The sequence below is a fragment of the Neomonachus schauinslandi genome, chromosome 2 (assembly GCF_002201575.2).
Source record: "Neomonachus schauinslandi chromosome 2, ASM220157v2, whole genome shotgun sequence".
Classification (NCBI taxonomy): domain Eukaryota; kingdom Metazoa; phylum Chordata; class Mammalia; order Carnivora; family Phocidae; genus Neomonachus; species Neomonachus schauinslandi.
The window spans coordinates 159630069-159649466 of NC_058404.1; the positions used below are offsets into that span (position 1 = coordinate 159630069).

The following is a 19398-nucleotide window of genomic DNA, read 5'->3' on the forward strand; positions in this document are numbered from 1 at the left end:
AGGATAGGGGCTTCATTCCTTTGCTTGGGGATATCCAGCTGTCCCAGCACCATTTGGTGAAGAGATTATTCTTTCCTCTTTGAATGTATCTGGCACCCTTGTCAAAAATCTGCTGATCATAGATGAACTCTCAATTTCTGAACTCTCAATTCTATCCCACTGGTCTATATGGCTATCCTTATGCCAGTACCACACTGTTTTGATTATTGTAGTTTTGTAGTAAGTTTTGAAGTTGGGAGATGTGAGTCCTTCAGCTTTGTACTTCTGTTTCAAGATTGTTTGGCTATTCAGGCCCCCTTGCAATTTCATATGATTTTGAGGATCAACTTTTCCATTTCTGCTAAAAATATTGTTGAAATTTTAATAGAGATTGCATTGAATCTGTAGCTTGCTTTGGGTAGTACAGACATCTTGACAATATTAATTCTTATCCATGAACATGGTTGTCTTTCCATTTACTTAGGCCTTTCAAGATACTTCTTGATACTTTTTGGTAGAATACAAATGTAGGCAAAACCATCCAGCTCCTTCTAAAGTTACCAAGCAATGCATAGGCCAAAGTCCCAAATGTTGAATGATTGCATTAAAACACATTTCACTGCAAATCACTTTATTTTCATATAAATCATAGTCACTGATGAAGGGGAGAAACAAAATCACGATTATCAGTATTTACCTAGGGAACCATCTTCATAGAACACTGATGAAGGAACATGATATACATCTTCAGAGTGGCAGGGGACACAGGGATAAGCACACTAGATTGAAAACATAAAAGCATATTCTCATAAGAACCAAGCAATCCTTGTTGTTGGAGGACCAAATAGAATCATCATTAATGTAAGTAGAATCAAAGTTCACAATCTGTAAATCCTTCTTAAGATACGCATGATTCAGCTTATTTACAGTTCGAGCAAAGGCATATTTAGAAGCACAACTGTATGCTTCCAAACTGTACACTTTCTTGAAATGCAGATCAAAAAATGGATTGTCCTAGAAGAAAAACAGAGACATGATTTTGCTTGTAGCCAGGAAAGTAGCTAGATTTCCTGGGGATTCTCTCATATTCTCTTACATATGCTTATTGATTGTAAAGTATCAGTATCAAACATATTTCTAAAACCTACAAATGAACTTTTCCAAAGCTATCTGCTTTGAACATATTGCTTCTAAAGAGAATAATATGGAAGATTATTTTGGAAGCCTCTGTGATTTTTCAATTATTCAAACAAAACATGTTTCAGGATGCACAGTTATCAAGTTTTCCCACAGTAGTGAGTTTGAGAGGATAAGTTGGGATGGAAAAAGAGAAATAAACCCCCGTTCTGGAGGGGAGAAAAGATTTCTCCTTTTCTTTATTAGGAGGTTGATCCTTTGTGCTACTCCAATGGTAGAAGGGGGAAATACAAGATGGCAAGATTAGCATTTAGCATGCTACAGATCACCAGCTTGCTGACTTTGAAGTTAATAGCAAGGAATTACCTTTGAAGTTAACAGCTGGGATCATTAAATCATTTGACTGAAATTGTCAAATTACTTAAGACTGCCTCTATTGATTGCTCTAGGCTGTTGCTATATTTCTAGCAGAGGTGTTTGGAGGAAAAAACATCAAACCTCATCTAGGTCCTATATATTAAAATAATAATAATTGCTGTTACTAAGAGCAGTAACAACAATGCTTTGCATTTATGAAATGCTTTTCAGTTTACAAAATGCTTCCACATTCATTAACTGTCTAACCCCTCTTTTTGAGGGCAGAGGTTTTGAATTATTTATCTCTGAGTTCCTAGTGCTTATCCCTGGCAACTACTAAGTTCTCAACAAATGTGTGTTGAACTGATCAGAAGTAGTCCTATAAAAAGAGAGGTGGAGGTAAATGTTGCCCTAAATGACAAAGAGGTGGAGAGAGACCAAACCAGACTATTAATAATTTGTTACCAGGTAGTGTGTAAACATTATAAAGAAACAGCTATGCATTTGCAATTTCTCTTTTAAATAGGAAACTTCTTGCAGGATGCAGGAAAAAGAACATGAGTTTTGAAGTTATATAACCATTTTGAATCTCTGAGGTAACCATGGGCAAAATACTTACCTGATTTGACCTTCACTCTTCTCTTCATTTTAGATATGGTTGCTATGAAATTTACATGAGATTAATTTAAAAAACTGCAAGGGTAGCGTTTAATGAATAATAGCTCTTTTTCCCCGAATCTGCCCCCAAAGATTGTGATATTGGTGTGAATACTGCCTTGCTTCATGCCAGTAAATTAAAAAAAACCAACAACAATGCTTTCAAACAAGAATGTACAAAAGTGATGTGATTTATTTTTATTTATTTTTATTTATTTTATTTTATCATGTTTTATCATGTTTTTATCATGTTTTATCATTATTTTATTTTATCATCACCATACATTACATCATTAGTTTTTGATGTAGTGTTCCATGATTCAAAAATGATGTGATTTTAAATGCAGTGTTCCCTTGAGCCACACCTTGCAAAATTTTTCCTGGCTGTCATAATTGCAGCTTGAAAGACACTTCTGCAGGAAATCTCAATAAAAGGAAATCACACCCATTCCATCACCATATACTAATCATGCTCTTTATATAGTTTTCTCACTAAAACATTGGCTCCTTATCCTGTAGATAATATCCGTTATGCCTTTGAGATACTCACAGAGGATTATTTTTCTACTTTAGCCTAATAATTGACGCCTGAGCAGGCATGCACATAGAATACAAGTGCTTCCTTCCTCTTCTTTCTCTCCCCCTCCCTTCTCTCATTCTTTCTTTCCATAGAATCCTAGAGCTAGAAGGGGGTCTCATGGATCACTCAGTGACCTCTTGTTTATGTCTGGGATAATAGTTTCCAGAGAGGGAGAGCCCTGGTCACACACGTAGTTGTTGGCAGAGCCGGGACAAGAACAAAGATCTCAATCAACTCAGCCTGATGTTTTGCTACACCATCTGCCCTCCTGATATACCAACCACATCACTCTCCAAATCCTTTTGATTTCTGCTTTATAGATTGACTTCAGTTTTAATTCCATTCCATTTTAAAGTTGACAACTCTCTGGCTTGGAATTGTTCTATTTTAAACCGTATTGTTGCTATTGAGAAAAATATAATAGATGCTGACTTCTGAGGATTCAATTCCAAGAGAGAGGAGACATAGAAATTCCCAGAACAACTGGGATATTTTCGTTTCATCCACAGAAAATAAATCTTTAAAAGAACTGCTCTTTGGATATTATAGGGTTTTTTTTTTTCTGGCAGTTTAGTATTTTTGGGTCCTAAAGTGATGAGAAAATTAGAAATACTCAATTTCTCTTTTGTACCTAGATCACTATAAAAGATGATGATCTTCAACAGGAAAGGGAAGAATCAACAAGGTTGGGATGGAATTAAGGCCAGGAAGGTGAGGAGAAAATAGAGCACAGTGAGCTGCTTCCAGGGAATCTAAGTTGACAGGCTTGCTGAATACAACCCCAGGCACTGACCAAACTTGTAGGAAATCATTATGGACATCAGTAATATTTGAGAACTTGAGAGAAAAATAAGAAAAGAAAAATGGGCCAAAAAAGAGGCAGGGATGGTTAATTCCTGGAACTAGATTGGTGAACTTGACACTGACTTCTTTTTTTAAAAAAATATTTCTTTTATTTATTAAACAGCACAGTAAGATTTTTTTTTTCCTTTTTAGAGAGAGAGAGTGTTAGTGAAAGAAAGTGCACAAGTGGGGGGTGGAGAGAGGCAGAAGGAGAGGGAGAGAAGAATCTTAAGCAGGTCCACAATCAGTGCAGAGCCTGACACAGGGCTTGATCTCACACCCCGAGATCATGACCTGAGCTGAAATCAAGAGTCAGACGTTTAACCAACTGAGCCACCCAGGAGCACCTTGAGATTGATTTCTGATAAAATTCAATGCAGTATAGTATTTTGACAATTACGGGGGCGCCTGGGTGGCTCAGATGGTTAAGCGTCTGCCTTCGGCTCAGGTCATGATCCCAGAGTCCTGGGATCGAGTCCTGCATCGGGCTCCCTGCTCCTTGGGAGCCTGCTTCTCCCTCTGCCTCTGTCTCTCTCTCTCTGTCTCTCATGAATAAATAAATAAAATCTTAAAAAAAAAAAAGAAATTTTGACAATTACATAGAAGTATAAAGAAGAAATAATAATTTAAAAATATGTAATCCTATCACACAGAGATAATTATTGTTAAAATACTGCTTTCTTTCATATATAGATATACATGCATAAATACATATACCTATATGTATTTTTTGTATTTGAATTTAAGGTTCAGATTTCAGTTTTCAATAATATGAAATATTCTAAATATGCAAGATGAGATAACAGTAGAAAAATTTTGTATTTGGCTGACTTTTAAAAAACTTATTAAGTAGTGAACAATTGAGTTCTGAGTCATTCTTCTGGAAACACGATTTTTAATGACATGTAACATTCCACCATATTGATATGCAATAATAACTATTTCCTAAGTGTTGAACATTTAGGTTGAATATATTATCAGAAAAATGCTATGTGAGTACTCAGGAAAAAAAAGCAACAAAATCCAGCATGCTTTCACCAAGAAGTCATGCCAAACATACCAAATTTTTAAAATAGGATTGATTCCTAGGTAATGTCAAGATAATAGCAGATAGTATATATTGATTTCAGTAAAGACCACAAGGGCAAAATTCATGTATTCAGACTAGATAATTAAGTAAATAAGTAAGTCAGGTAGGATTAAATGCTTATGTCTATTTCACCACCATATCTTAAGAGCCTAGTAGAACCTGGTATACCACAAATTTTGAATGAATGAGTGAATGAATATATGAATTTGTAGAGATGTTAAACAAGCAGTCCAAAGAAGGTTTCTGGGCAAAGTGTAGTTCCACCACTGAATAGCTTTGTAACCTTGGGCAAGTCAATTAATCTCTTCAAGTTTCGTTTTCCTCATTTGTAAATTGGAAGTAATAACAGAATCTAATTCTATAAGGTTTGTGATGATTATGTGAAATATATATGAAAAGAGCTTCATGTGGTTCCTGGCATCTGATAAGAATTTACTAAGTGTGAGATAGTAGCAGGGATCGGTATTACAAGTGGTGGGAATAGTAACCAATCAATTACCTAGAGGTTACCCAGATGGCGCTTAGCTCTGCTTGTTTCATCATTTTTATTATTGACTTGAATCAAGTCCTACATGTTGTGCTCATTAAATCTGCATCATACCACAGTGAATATTAAAAAATCAAGTATTAAAAGATTTGATAGGGACGCCTGGGTGGCTCAGTCGTTAAGCGTCTGCCTTCGGCTCAGGTCATGATCCCAGGGTCCTGGGATAGAGCCCCGCATCAGGCTCCTGCTCCATGGGAAGCCTGCTTCTCCCTCTCCCACTCCCCCTGCTTGTGTTCCCTCTCTTGCTGTGTCTCTCTCAGTCAAATAAATAAAATCTTTTAAAAAAAGATTTGATAGGTGGGAATAATAAGCTAAACTAAGAATACGGTATTCACTAAGATAAAGAATAAATGCATCGACATGGATGGGAACTGGAGGGGATTATGCTAAGTGAAATAAGTCAAACAGAGAAAGACAATTATCATATGGTTTCACTTATACGTGGAACATAAGGAATAGAGCAGAGGACCACAGGGGAGGGGAGGGAAAACTGAATGGGAAGACATCAGAGAGGGAGACAAACCATGAGAGACTTTGGACTCCAGAAACCAAACTGAGGGTTACAGAAGGGAGGGGGGTGAGGATGGGTAACTGGGTGATGGGCATTAAGGAGGGCACGTGTGGTGATGAGCACTGGATGTTATCTGCAACTAATGAATCATTGAACACTACATCGAAAACTAATGATGCACTATATGTTGGCAAATCGAACATAATAATAAAAAAAAGAATAAATAAGCTTAAATTCTAATTGATCCAACAAAAACACAAATACCTATTGAATGCTTAATATCTGTAAGGCAGAAGGCTACGATAAGAGATCAAAAGTCATGGTCTCAGTTTTTTAGGAGGTTTCTATCCAGAGGAGAGACAGAGTAAGCCAACAATTGCAGTTTCTGGAATTATGTCTGTAACTTACATCCACAATGCAATGGGGGTTTTGGGGAAGGGAAACACTAGTAGGACTTTACCCAATAGGGAATCTGGGAATGGGGTGAGAGATGGAGGTGACTGGGCATTTTAAACCTCAAGAGTCAGTAGTTAAGCACTGTGGATGTATACAGTTTAAGGGGGAACGACCAGAAATAAAGGAGCCAAATCACCAAGAGCCCTAATTTAAATTTTATGCTATGTAAGTAATGGCAGATCAGGTTAAATGGTAATTCAGGCACAAAAGACCTGAGGTTTCAGGTAAGTGTTTAAGAGAAATAAAGAATTCAGATCGAAGGAAATACAAACTAGTCACACTAATTCTAAATTATTGTATTTAATTCTGGAAAAGCTGGAGCATTCCAGGGGAGAGAAAACAGGGTAGTGAGGGTGTTGAGGCAATGTCATGAGAAAGAAACCACAACAATGCTACTACCTCTTAACATTTGTATTGTCCCATCATATGATCTGATTTGATCTTCATGTGAAAGTTATTTAAAGAATGAAATGGTTACATTTAACCTAGAAAATAGAGAACTTGAGGGAACATTATAATCATCTTCAAATATTAGAAAGGCTGCTATGTGAAAGGAGGATTGGAGTTTTTCTAAGTTGCTCCAAATGGTAAAACCAGGATTGATGGGTGGATGTTAGAGTGAAGCAGATTTTTGGTTAAACATAGCAGAAAATTTAAAAATAAAGTATGGCAATTCAGAAATTGAATGGACTTCCTCACATGACAATGAGTTCCCCATCAATGGACAAGTTCAAGGGAAAACTGAGAAAACCACTTGTCAAGAGGTTATGTGGAGAGATTGGCATATACACCCTCTCCCCACCTTTCAACTCTAAGGTTGTAGGATTTCCAGGAGTTAATTGGTTTTTCTGGAGGATCAAGTGGCTAACTAACAGTAGTTTGAAGAAGATGAGGAAGGAATCCCCAAAATTTAATGGAGGAACTTGGGGTGGGGAGAGGGCGGTGGTGGAAGCATCATATAAAGTTTTAGGATTGACTGGCAGATCGTGTTTAACCTGTTAAGAATCCCTTGGGAAAGATGCTTTTAAATTTAATGGACAAAAATTCAAACTCCAACTCAGAAAAATGGAACAAAAACCCCGTGGATTATCCCAGCAGAAAAAACCCATAGCACTTAAGAACAATACGTCATCTTAACACTTAGTATATGCCAAAAATAATATGAAGTAGGATATTGAACACAAAGATTTCTAGCATATTGATCCCACATCTCCCTTGCAAAACGTAACACTTACAGTATCTGCTTCTTTTCCATCAATCATCTGCAGATCGTTCAAAGACCACTTTTTTGTCACTTCGTATTTTTCATCTAAACCTATTCTGTAGTGTTTCACCATGATTATTTTTACTTCTTCATTTTTGGTCACTGGAGGGCAGAAAAACATTTAGTTTTCATAAACTCTTAGAACGTAATAAATTATTCATCAAGTTATACTTTTTATACCTTTCAGTATTTATGTATCTCCTTTTCATAGAATGAGTTTGAGCCTTCATTGTATCTGTACCCCAATGATGAATCCTGATGTATCTGAACCTTCATGACAATGCCCCCTAATTTGCTCCATATGTTAACTTACTTTTTGCTACAACTGTGGTTACATACTGCCCTGGTAATGTCTGTCGGATGGTGCACTGAGCTATGGGCTTTCAGCTATGAGCTTTGTGGTGGAGAATGGCGTTCGACTCATGACAGGAAATAAGAGGCTTAGCATTAGCATACAGTCAGTGCCAAAGTATTTACCAGAACAAATTGGAATTTTAATTTATGACAATATAGAAAGTGAGTTCAGGAAAGCAAACAGTTCTGCTCACACAGCAACACAGTGTTGAAGAGTGACCATATGAATACTACTCTGCATGCTTTCTTTTAAAGTCACTGTGAGATTTTTTATGTAGAAGTGCTTGCATCGCAGCTACTGTTGACCTGTTTGGTATTGTTTGAGATTTTTAATCTTCTTTAGCATGTTTCCAAATTTTAGCATTCAAAATGTTCCATCAAGACAAAAAGCTTTAGTACTATACTTGAAAGGCATGGGAAAAATCATTGCTTATTTGATGTGAACAAAATGAGGGAAATAATTTCCTGGACTTAAAATCTTTGGTCTCAGATGAACATGACAGAGGAATCAACATTTGATGTTGGAGCTCTTGGATTGAAAATTATCAATGAATTAATAAAGGTATATTTACTGAGTATCTGCTATTTACCTGATAGAGCTATTACAGATGCCAGAGGGGATACAAGTATGAGACATAGTCCATGCCCTCTAGAATCTATGGTTTTGTTGCTAACACACATGAGTCACACAAAATATATAGTGATGGTACATAATGGTATATAGGTATATTATACAATGGTATGTAGGTATATTATAAAGAGGTTGCAGTAGGAATTGAATTTCTGAAAGCTTCTTTCAAGATGGATGATGTCACTTAGAGAGTTGCAAACTGGTTCTGTCCTCTAAGAGTGAAACTGGAATTTGTCTTTGAGGAACTTTCTTTTGGTTCTGGAAAGTGCCCTTTGGCATGTCCTCTTGGTTAAGAAGATATAAAGCAATAATACATTAAGATACAATCATAATGCTAGATAAGCAATGTGCAGCAGACTATATGTTCAACAGGATTTCTGAGGACGGAGAGGATTGGAATAGTTAAGGAAGGAATTATGGGAGAAATAGAATTTGAGACAGATTTATAATAGTCCTGTTTGGGAAGGCAGGGATGATACTGAAAGCACCTCTAGGTGAAGGACAGCATGAGGAAATGGATGACAATAGAAGCTGAACCTCACCAATAGAATTAGAACAAGTGGACTGTGTAGATTGGTTGGTGATAGGATACGGTGGGCAATAGGATTAACTAGGTTGAGAAGATTGTGAAAATGTTTTGAAAACCTCTGGATTTGAAAAGGGACAGAGACCACTGAGGACCTGTGATACCCGAATCCTCCTTCTGGTGGAAGGGATGGGATTCTGGCCTGGGCAGTGAGGGCTCCAGAATTGGGGCTGGTGAAGGGAGTAATTATTCTCTGAAGGTGCAAGTGAGACTGAAATTAAGGCAACCAGTCAAACTTTAGAGTTGCTCAGTGACTTCAATCCTCTAGCGGAGGGAGTCTGAGCAGGTTCACAAATCTAAGAAGAGGGCTCTCTGTCAGGTGTTCAGTGAAAGCTCATACAGTTATACATATTCAATAAGTCTCTTTCCTCCTTGAACCGGAGGCTAGTACAGTGGTGCCCTGTTAAAGGAGTATTTTTCTGGGAGCAGTGATGCACAAGATACACTGGAGAAGAAAACAAAGAAGGACTGGAGATCCCTGGAAAAGGCAGTGAGGCTTAGTGGGCTCTGGCGTTAGACAGTTTGGATTCAAATCATGACACCACTTCTTACAGTGTGGTCTGAGTAAACTACTTCATGTTCAGAGAGATTAAATCTCCATTCGCTCAAGTTGTAAAGTGCACATCAGAATTGGACAAACTCATAGGGTGTAAAGATTAAAGATAAAATATATAGATGAGGTAGGATAGTGCCTGGTTTGCAGTAAGTGGTAAAGTAGTTTATTTTGTTTGTTTTAAGAGGCTGTTGTTGTAATCTAGGCACAGAATGTGGGCAATAGAATAGTTGTGGCAAATCTAAGTAAGATTTCAAATGAGGCATTGACAACACTGGATGGAAACCCAAACAGGAAAGTCCGGACAGTGAGCTGATTGGGCAGAATAATGAGTTTAGATTTTGACATTCAGACAAGGTGTCCATAAACGATCTCAGAAAAGAAGGAGATGGAAGCTTATAGTTTAGGAATGGAAATATGGGCTTGGGATTTTTCTGTGTGGACAGGTTTCCAAGACCAAGTTTATAGGGAAAAGAGCAGAGGAAAGAGGTGAGACAGAGCAGAGAAGATAAAGGTGTCAGCAGAGAGGTCTGAGAAGGTGCCGCAGGAAGAGACAAGCCCAACAAGGCAATGCTATAGAAATCAAAAGGACGGAGGATTTTAAAAAATTGGAGATCATCCCGTGAGGTCACTTTGTTGGGTAAAGCAGAGTTCAGACCTGGCACTGAATCTGACTTGGGGAATATCATTGATTTCTTTGCCGAGGGCAGTTTCTCTGGAATGGTGAGGGCAGAAGACAACTTGCAGAGGACTCCTCCATGCACTAGCTAATATTGAGTCATACTGTGTGCCAGTTCCCAGGTTAGGTAGGATTAGAAAAAGAAACAGGAGGAGATTAAAGGCTATGATTTAGATCACACATTCCACGAGTTTGGAAGAGGAGGGATCGTGTATTCTGGGGGATGAAGGGAGTGATTGAAAAGCATGTCCTTGAGAAGACCCAGAACAGAAGATCTTAATTCAGTATCAGCAAACTGGCTCAGAGTCTGTGAGCCTCCAAAAATTGGTGGGTTTTTGCCTATGTATATTTCTCCATTTCTACTGGTCTAGATGTTAGCTTTGGGAAGAGGAAAGGATTAGAAAGGAAGCCATTAGGATGGCGTGTTGACGTGGAGGCCAAGTTGATTCTGTCAGACTTAATAAGGACAAGATCTTGGAGACAGTTCCTTCCACCACGAGGCAGCTGTGTCTGTTCAGACGAAGGCTCTACCTCAGAACCAAAGGACAGTGTTCTAGTTCCGGCTCGCTGTCTCACTCGCTACTTAGGGTGTGGGAGAGGATGGGTTTGGGGACAAATAACTGGATACTATATGAAAATGTAATGTGAAGCAAATTCCACTGCCTCATCTACATGTTATGATAGTTAGCTGATTGCCTATAGGCCCACGGATTCATTTCATTATTTTGATAAATATTTGAGTTCCCCTTTTGTACAAAGCCCTATGCTAGGCATGAAAACAATGAATTCCCATAAGGCACCATTCCTGCTCTCCCTGAGATTACGGGGAGCAGGGGCTCAGAAAGAACACACATGATCACAGTGCTGGGAATGAGGGAGGCACAGACAGGGTAATATAGGAAAATGGAGAAGGTGGGGTCAGGGAGAACTTCTTGAAGCGGGTAATCTGAGTTGTAAAGGGAAGTAAGAGTTCGCAGAATAAAGAAAGTAGTAGAAGGAGTTCTGGAGCAGCATGTGTACAAAAGCATGAAGTACTTGACCCTTTTGAGTCATGACAGGTATTAGGTATTGTTGGCATGAAGTGTGAGGGTGGATAGGTAGTAGGAACCAGGTAAGGCAGGAGGTGGTTCCTGAAGGGTCTAGAATGCTAGGCTAAGGAGTTCAAATGCGATCCTAAAAGCTATGTGTGTGTGGAGGGGTCCCTTGGGAGGAGGGGTGTCGCTGAAGGATTTTAACTAATAGGCTAAGCTTTAAATTCTAGGAAGTTTTCTTGAGCAGTTCTATAAAGGATGGAAAGAGATGTTAAGAAGGTAGAACCTACCAGTTATCAAGTTTTCTTACATTAATGACTACTGTCCCAGGACCACCAAACTAAGGAAACAAGCACACTTTAAAAGCCAACCTTTTGATACAATGATTCAGCACAGAGACAGTGCAGACTCTTTAATTTGGCAAAAGGAGCCTCCTCTGGAGTCAAGGAGGCTCCACGAATTGTCTTTGGCCAAGAGTCAAAGAAGTCTACTCACGCTGGAGTGGACCCAATCCCTAATTTCCATGCTTGCCCTGTGCTGCCAGCTGAAATTAAATGGCCGTATCCACATTAATGCAGCGGCAAAGTGGAAACTTATCACATTGTCTTAAAACAGAAATGTGTTTATATAGTCAAAGTGTTAGAGAGTTGGTTTCAGTAACATCAGAGGCACCGTCATATAATGCTGATTCAGTGAGTAATCCACAGACTCAGGGAATTTCAAAGTAACCTGCTCCAGTATTAACGGTTTCGTTAGCATTTTCAGAATTACAATCTTAACTTCACACCAACCATTTATTTTCACTTTGAATTTCAAAAGAAACACTCATTAATAACTGCCTCTGTTATCATGGTAAAACAGTCACTATAATTCATAAGACTAAATGGAAAGAAGGTTGGCTAATTGAACCAATATAATTTTGCAGAATAGAGGAAAAACAATAGCTCACAAATGAGCTACACAGAAATGCTTTAAATAAACAAATGACTGCTATTTTACAATCCTAGTATTACATAATTGTTTTCATCACTGAAATGAAATAATATGAAAAAATCACCATGAGATATCAAAGATAGGAAGCCTCAGTGAAAATGTTTCAATGTATGGGTGATGTCTTGGGGTCGTTGAGAATGCTAGTATTGATTTCATTAAAAAAACAACTTTCAAATCATATTTTTTTCTAGAAATATTTTTATAAAATCAATTTTGGGGCTATACTGAGCACTATAGATTGAATGTTTGTGTTCCCCCCCCCCAAAATTCATTTTTGAAATCCTAACCCCCACAGTGACGGTATTAGGAGGTGGGCACACTGGGAGGTGATGTGGCATTAGTCCCCTTATGTAAAGACTCCAGAGAAATCTCTTGCCCTTTCCACCATGTAAGGTTACAGGAAGATGGTGGTCTCTGAGGAAGTGGTCCTCACCAGACACTGAATCTACTGGTGCCATGATCTGGGACTTCCCAGTTTCCCAAACTGTGAGAAATAAATATTTATTGTTTATAAGGCACCTGGTCTCTAATATTTTGTTTCTTTTTCTTGTTAATTTATTCTTATTCTTATTTAACTTATTATTACCAGTCTTACTGTAAATGGTTTGACAAAATGGTTAGATTCCTGGTTCACAGAGAAGTTCTGTTCTGACATTAAAATGTAGTATGTATGGATAATTTATACACACAGTTTTCATAATTCTAGACAATTCCATTTATTTTAAAATTAATATTTATGAATGAAGAATGTTTTTCTAAATATATGAGAATACTTAAAATACTCTGTATCTGAATATGTATATAATTTATATTTGTAAAATATACAATATAATATCTCAATTTTCATTATATATTAAATATAATATATATGTTTAGTGTCTATTTTATTTTTATTATGAATATTTAAGGTATATATGATTATACAAATATATTTCAGCATATTTTTACAGTAAATATATTTTTCTATACATTTAAAAAATATAACCCTATCTTTTATTTTATTTCTTTGGAACATAATTTATCATGTTTTTTTTTTTTCCCTAGGTAGGATTTAACAGGAGAGCACTATGTGCATATGTAGGTGTTATTATTTCCATTTCAGAGATGCCAACACTGAGGCCAGAGAGGTTAATTATCTTGTCCCAAATTTCACAGCCGGCAGGTGGACAAAGTAGAGTCACGTTTTATACCAGACCTGATTGCGAGCATCCCAGGGTCCATTCTACCATGCCCTGCTACTTCCCATTCAATTATGGCAAATGCTGGATATACTATTTCAAGTCCTTCAGAATTCCTTTAATTCATTTGCACTCATCATTGCACAGTGACTTATCCCTTTCTAGTGACTGCATAAAATAGGGCTCCTCTATCCTCTATAAGAAGATGCTGCTTTTAACTGACAGGGATAATGATATTCTAGGCTAGGGGAAGCTAATCCCAAGGAGAAATGACCATGCAAACCCTGAGTTGGGAGGAGACTGAGGTGCCAGGAAATCCGCAGTGTAAATCCTAGCAAAATACAGAGAGGGAGATTGGGTTTATGACATCTGATTTTTGACATCAATCAGGTAAAATATTAAGATAACAGTAAATCAGAATCATCTGGTTGTGAGACCCCTACAAAAGACAGATTCTGATCAGATAAGTAGAAAATTTAACTTATCTAAACATACCTTCTTTAGTTTGAAAAGTGCCTGATGGAATTCAGCTAGTCTAGCCTTTCAATTCTTACAAATTTAGAACTGCTAGATTGTAGGAAATAAAGAGAAAATTATAATCATCAGTCTCTACTCTGTGAAGGTCGCCAACATTCAAAATTTGGAGTTACCTGCCTCAATAATTGTGATATGACCTGTTTGATTCATATCAATAGAAATCTTCTGAGTAAAGCATGATCAAAGATTAAAGACTATGAATCATCACACTGACTTCATTTTAAATTACCACTCTGCCTAAATGTATTTGAAAGGGTCATAAAGAGATGTTACATTTAAGGAAAGTGCTCTCCATTTGATGGCTGTGATACAGAGAAGAGTATGAAAAATTAGGAATAAATATGACTTATAATGTTAACTTTTATCTGAAATAACACAATCTTGCTTTCTCTTCACATCTGAGAGGACCTTTTTTTTTTTTCCTTCCTTCCTTCTTACAGAAGAGAATCATTGAATTTTACTAATGAAAGTGATCACCTACTCTTGTCATTTTCCAGATGAGAAAATTGAACCCTGAAGAGGTTGCCTTCACACATATTAAGAATGTTAACCCCTTGACCTTCTGATCATTGTTAAAAGGATTCAGGTCATTTATGAAAAAAGACAGCAGGTAACCCCAGCCCACAGTATCTTTCTTAGAACTCAAGGACAGCAGAAAAAAGACATTATCCATTTCCAAAAGTTTAATTCCAGGGGACTTTTTTTTTTTCATACCAGATAGGACAAGTTTAGTTATTTATATGATTGGAGAAAGGAATTAAAATATATTTGGTAAGTTAGATATATACATTGTTCAGATTATTTTATTTTTATAAGTTTTCCTTAAAAATACTTGTTTACTAATGTTACATGATGAGTAATTAACTTTATAAAGAGGATCATGAGAGGAATAAAATGATTAAATATTAATGATGGAATAAACATCTTCTCTAATATATTAAGTCAAAATACTTAAACATACAGTGATTTCGTGGTTAGGATACAATATAGTTTCTCAAATTATTTCATTTGACATTTTCCCATAATTTGATTTCTTTCTTTTTCCTGGCCAATTAAGTTTTTTACCTTGCTGATATGCCAAGTCCTCATACTTTGTATTTATATACAGCAACATATGCTAGGTAAAGTGTTAGATAAATATTAGTATGCTTACTATTGAGTAAACATTGTTCTTATTAGGAATGATAGAATTTTAAAAAATTCTGAGCACTTTATTTAAGGCTGTTCTACTTCCCTTATAGTACTCCAACTTGACAACTTTAGAGATTCCTTCTGAGGCAATTATCAGGAGTTGTTTTCTGAAAATGTTGAGGTGTGTGCCTTAAAAAAGAAAGTCCACAATGAACACTTAGAGTTTCTGAGCTCTTTCCTCCTAAGCCCCTAAGAAGTAGCAAAAGGCATGGATTGGGAAAAGGGAATGCTATATATTAAATTCAATAATGGCACAAACATTTCTGTCTAAATTCACAAACATGGCAGGTTAGGCAAATCATAATTAAGCACAAAAGCCTATTCCCATGTATGGACAATTTTTGTGAATTTTAAGAACATGAGGGAAAAATCTGTATTTTAGTTAAGTAGTTTAGAGAGCAGCCCCTTATCGTTAAAGTTCCATCTTCATGAACTAATTTCTATGATTAAAGTATTGTTTCTGTGAGCATACTTCCTAGAAGAGAAAGAATTTTTAGAAGATCATTTCTCTTTTCAAAATAAACCACCAGGAAGTCTAAATAAGCCCTTAGAAGAAAATCTAAGGTCTTTTTTTCCTTCCTAGCATGAAAAAGGAGAATCTCCTAGTTGTCCAGGCTGGTTGGAAATAGAGCTGTATAACTCAATTCTCTAGTGTATTTAAAAATATAAAGAAAGCTCTCTGTTGAATTTTTAAAAATAAGCTCTTACACATAAAGATTGTATACCATGCAAGTGAGTTAAATAAAAGATTGGAGACAAAATAATCAAAGCAGGAAAATACATACCCGGTTTCATTCTGAACAGCCAACCAAGATATTCTTACTATGATATTATTTTTGTCTTCCATTTTAGCACTGAAAATAAAATCCTGTGGAATCTGAATTCCTAAACTTGGCATAGTTAAGCTCTATCACGAGAAGATACACGTGCTGTTATTATTTTGGAAAATACAAACATGTCCTTCCACCACCCATGCCTCTTGGAGTTATTTACATTTTGAAGTCATAACAGAAAGAACAGATTACCTGACACACAGAGGTAATACCTGTCCTGGACCGAGAACTCGATCTCAATAAACTCGTACAGATTCTGCGAGAGCGGCTTAAACAGTTTCTTCTCCAAGTCCTCCTTTACCAATGATGACATTTCCTCCAGGTCCACTTGGCCTGATGTCCTGGCTCAAGATCACCGTCGCTCTCCCTTCGCTCCCTAGATTTCTTGTTGGGGTTTGCGCCTCCCAGCCCTGGCTCTCTTTAACTTCTCATTCCCAGCCAGACCCAGGCTCCGGAGAGCGGAGAGCCGAGAGCGGTCGGTGCGCGGTCAGACCCCTCACTGCGCAGCGTGCCCCGTGGCAGCTGCGGCGGCGGCCAAAATCCAGCAGCGACACTCGCCCCACCGTCACTCCTCAGCATCCAGGCTCAAGGAGGCTGCTCTCGGGAGCTCTCCTGTGGTTTGCTGATGGGGAACACATTTCTGAACACCGGCAGCTCTACTTGTGGAGTCCCTCGGTTATTCTAGTCTAGTAGCCTTTTGTCCCTTTCCGTCGCTCTGCGGAGGAAGACCACTGCTTCTGCTTGACTCCATTATATAAATCAGACGTCTGGCTCTATTGACTGGGATCATCTTCCGTTAAGAACTTTGCTATCATCGGCAGGAGACAAAGCGTCAGTGCTAGCTCCTGACACTTCCAACAAGTCTCTTGCCCTCCTTCTTTCCCCTCCTGCAATTCATCAGACCTCTGCTTCAATGAAAGTCAGCACCAATTCCTGGGTCCGAATTATTGTTTAAATGGGCTCACTTTGATGTTGTTTATGCTCCCACTCACAAAGAAAAATGTACTAGGTATCCACTGGAGCAAAGCTTTCTGTTTGTTTCTTGGGAGGGTGAATTTTCTATCCCCAAGGAGTTTATAATCTGATAGAGATGAGTACACTGTAATAATTAGCATGAATGTTTAAAAGTGATAAATGGCACAAAAGAAAAGGGAACATAGAAAAGATATTTGTACCTGAAAAGTATCAGAGGAAGTGCTAATAGGAGATCTATCTGGAGCTTGAAGAACTAATGAAAAGTGTCAAAGTGGAGGAGGGGAAGGAGCCTATTCCACAGACAAACTCTGTGAGCCAAAGCCCTGCATCAGAAAGCTCAGTGGATGTTTGGGAGGACAGGAAGTAGTCAGTTTTCCTGAGTGGTAGCATGTGTGAAAGTAAAAGATAAGGCTGGAAAGATGGATTGGGGCTAGATCAGGAAGGGCCTTGAATGCCAGATTAATCCTTTGGACTTTATTCTGCAGAATTAGAGAGCCAGTGAAGATTTTTGGGCATTCATTCATTCAACAACTATTTCTCAAGCTGATTTTGTGCCAGGCTCTGTTCTAGGAACTGGGAACACGCAATGAAAAAAAAAAAAAAATAGGTCAATTCCTTGCTCCTGTAGAGCTTAGAGGGGTAGAGGGAAAATAAAGAAATAAACCAGTGACCATTCAGGGTGCACTCAGCTGCAAGTAACAGAACACATGACATAAAATTGTAGGTAGGAAAGACTTCAAACAATCTCTCATTATAAAAGGTCTGCAAGTAGGCAGTTTCAAGATTAGCTCAGGGCTCATAGATGAGGGTCCCAAGTGCTTTGATTCTTTCAATTCTCAGCTGTTAGCTATTTGTCCTTAGGCTGTTGTTGTTCAGCTCCAAGGACAGGAAGACAGGGGATCAGGGGGTTGTTTGCTCTAGTTGATTTCACTTTATGTCAGAAGCAAACTCTTTCTCAGAAACCAGCCAGAGACTTCCCTTTATATCTTGGTGGCCAAAACTGGGTCACAGGGCCATCCCTAGGAAACAAGTATATGTCATTTTTGGTTCCTACCATGGGAAAGGGGATTTTCTAACAAGGAAGAAGAGGCTGGGATTTTCTAACAAGGAAGAAGAGCCATGTTCCATGGCTTCCATATTAGCTGCTCTAGAGAAAAATTACTGGCATGGCTGTGGCTAGGCTGAATTGTGGGGTCCTGGGTGAGACATTTGTCTTTCTGAGCCTCAGTTTCTCCATCTGAAGAATGATCTCTAGGGTCCTTTCCTACTTTAATATCTCCTATTCTGGGAGTCAAGATAAAACAATTTGGGTAGAGTAACAGAGAACTAGTACTATGCTTTTGGATATGGAAATGGAGAAGAAGGTGGGGTACCTGGGTACTCTGTTGATTAAGCATTTGACTCTCGGTTTTAGCTTAGGTCAAGATCTCAGGGTCGTGAGATTGAGCCCCACATCAGGCTCCATGCTGGGTGTGGAGCCTGCTTAAGATTCTTTCTCTCCTTCTCTCTCTGTGCCCCCTACCTCTCTCTCCCCCTTCTCTAAAAAGAAATGGAGAAGAGGGCATGAATATAAGATATATTTGGATGATAAAATCAATAAGCCATGGTACCTACTTGGATATGAAAGGTGGAAGGGAGAGTCAATGTGACACAAAGACTTTCCACTTCCATGGAGGGAATGAGATAATGGACCCATATTACAGAAGGGAGATTTTCAGAAAAGATGTTTTTTCCAGCTTTTACACTTGAAAAATTATTTCCTGGGTGTTTTAGTCCTCTTATGGAGAACAAAAAAAATGGTATTACAGTCAGAACACTCATCAACAGCATTGTCATTGAAATTTAGTGACGCCTGGGTGACTCAGTCCTTAAGCAGCTGTCTTGGGCTCAGGTCATGGTCCCAGGGTCCTGGGATAGAGCCCTGCATCGGGCTCCCTGCTCTGTGGGAAGCCTGCTTCTCCCTCTCCCACTCCCCCTGCTTGTGTTCCCTCTCTCGCTGTGTCTCTCTCTGTCAAATAAATAAAATCTTAAAAAAAAAAAAAGAAATTTAATGAGATACTTATTTATGTGATTTTTTAAAATGTTTTTCTCTCCTGCTAGACTGTAAGTTTTATGAGGGCAAGAACCATGTTTTTCCTGCTCACCATACAACCAGGATATGTGATATGCAGTGTCTAGCATATCCTCAACATTCCTGCATTCATTTATTCACTCACTTTATTTGTAAATATTTACAAAAGAACAAATAAGTGAATCAGTCTTATAATGACTTTTTCTTTTTTTGAATGGCTGATTTTGCAGCTTATATTTCCCCATAACTGTTATATATCCTCATAGCTGGACTTGACAGTTATTAGTCTTACCAATGACTTATCCTGTATCAATATCCATTTGCTCTTGTTGCCATGAATGCATGCACTTTAGTTGTGATAGTCT

The 19398-nt window shown here is 37.9% G+C and overlaps 1 protein-coding gene across 1 annotated transcript; it reads right to left on the reverse strand.

The window, feature by feature from the left end:
- Nucleotides 1–726: 726 nt before the first annotated feature.
- EXOC1L (exocyst complex component 1 like) lies at nucleotides 727–16300 on the reverse strand. Its single transcript, XM_021701712.1, has 3 exons — nucleotides 16180–16300; nucleotides 7393–7523; nucleotides 727–993 (listed from the first exon to the last, which is right to left on the reverse strand). The coding sequence occupies exons 1-3, from the start codon at nucleotides 16298–16300 to the stop codon at nucleotides 727–729; spliced, it is 519 nt and encodes a 172-aa protein (XP_021557387.1).
- Nucleotides 16301–19398: the final 3098 nt, after the last annotated feature.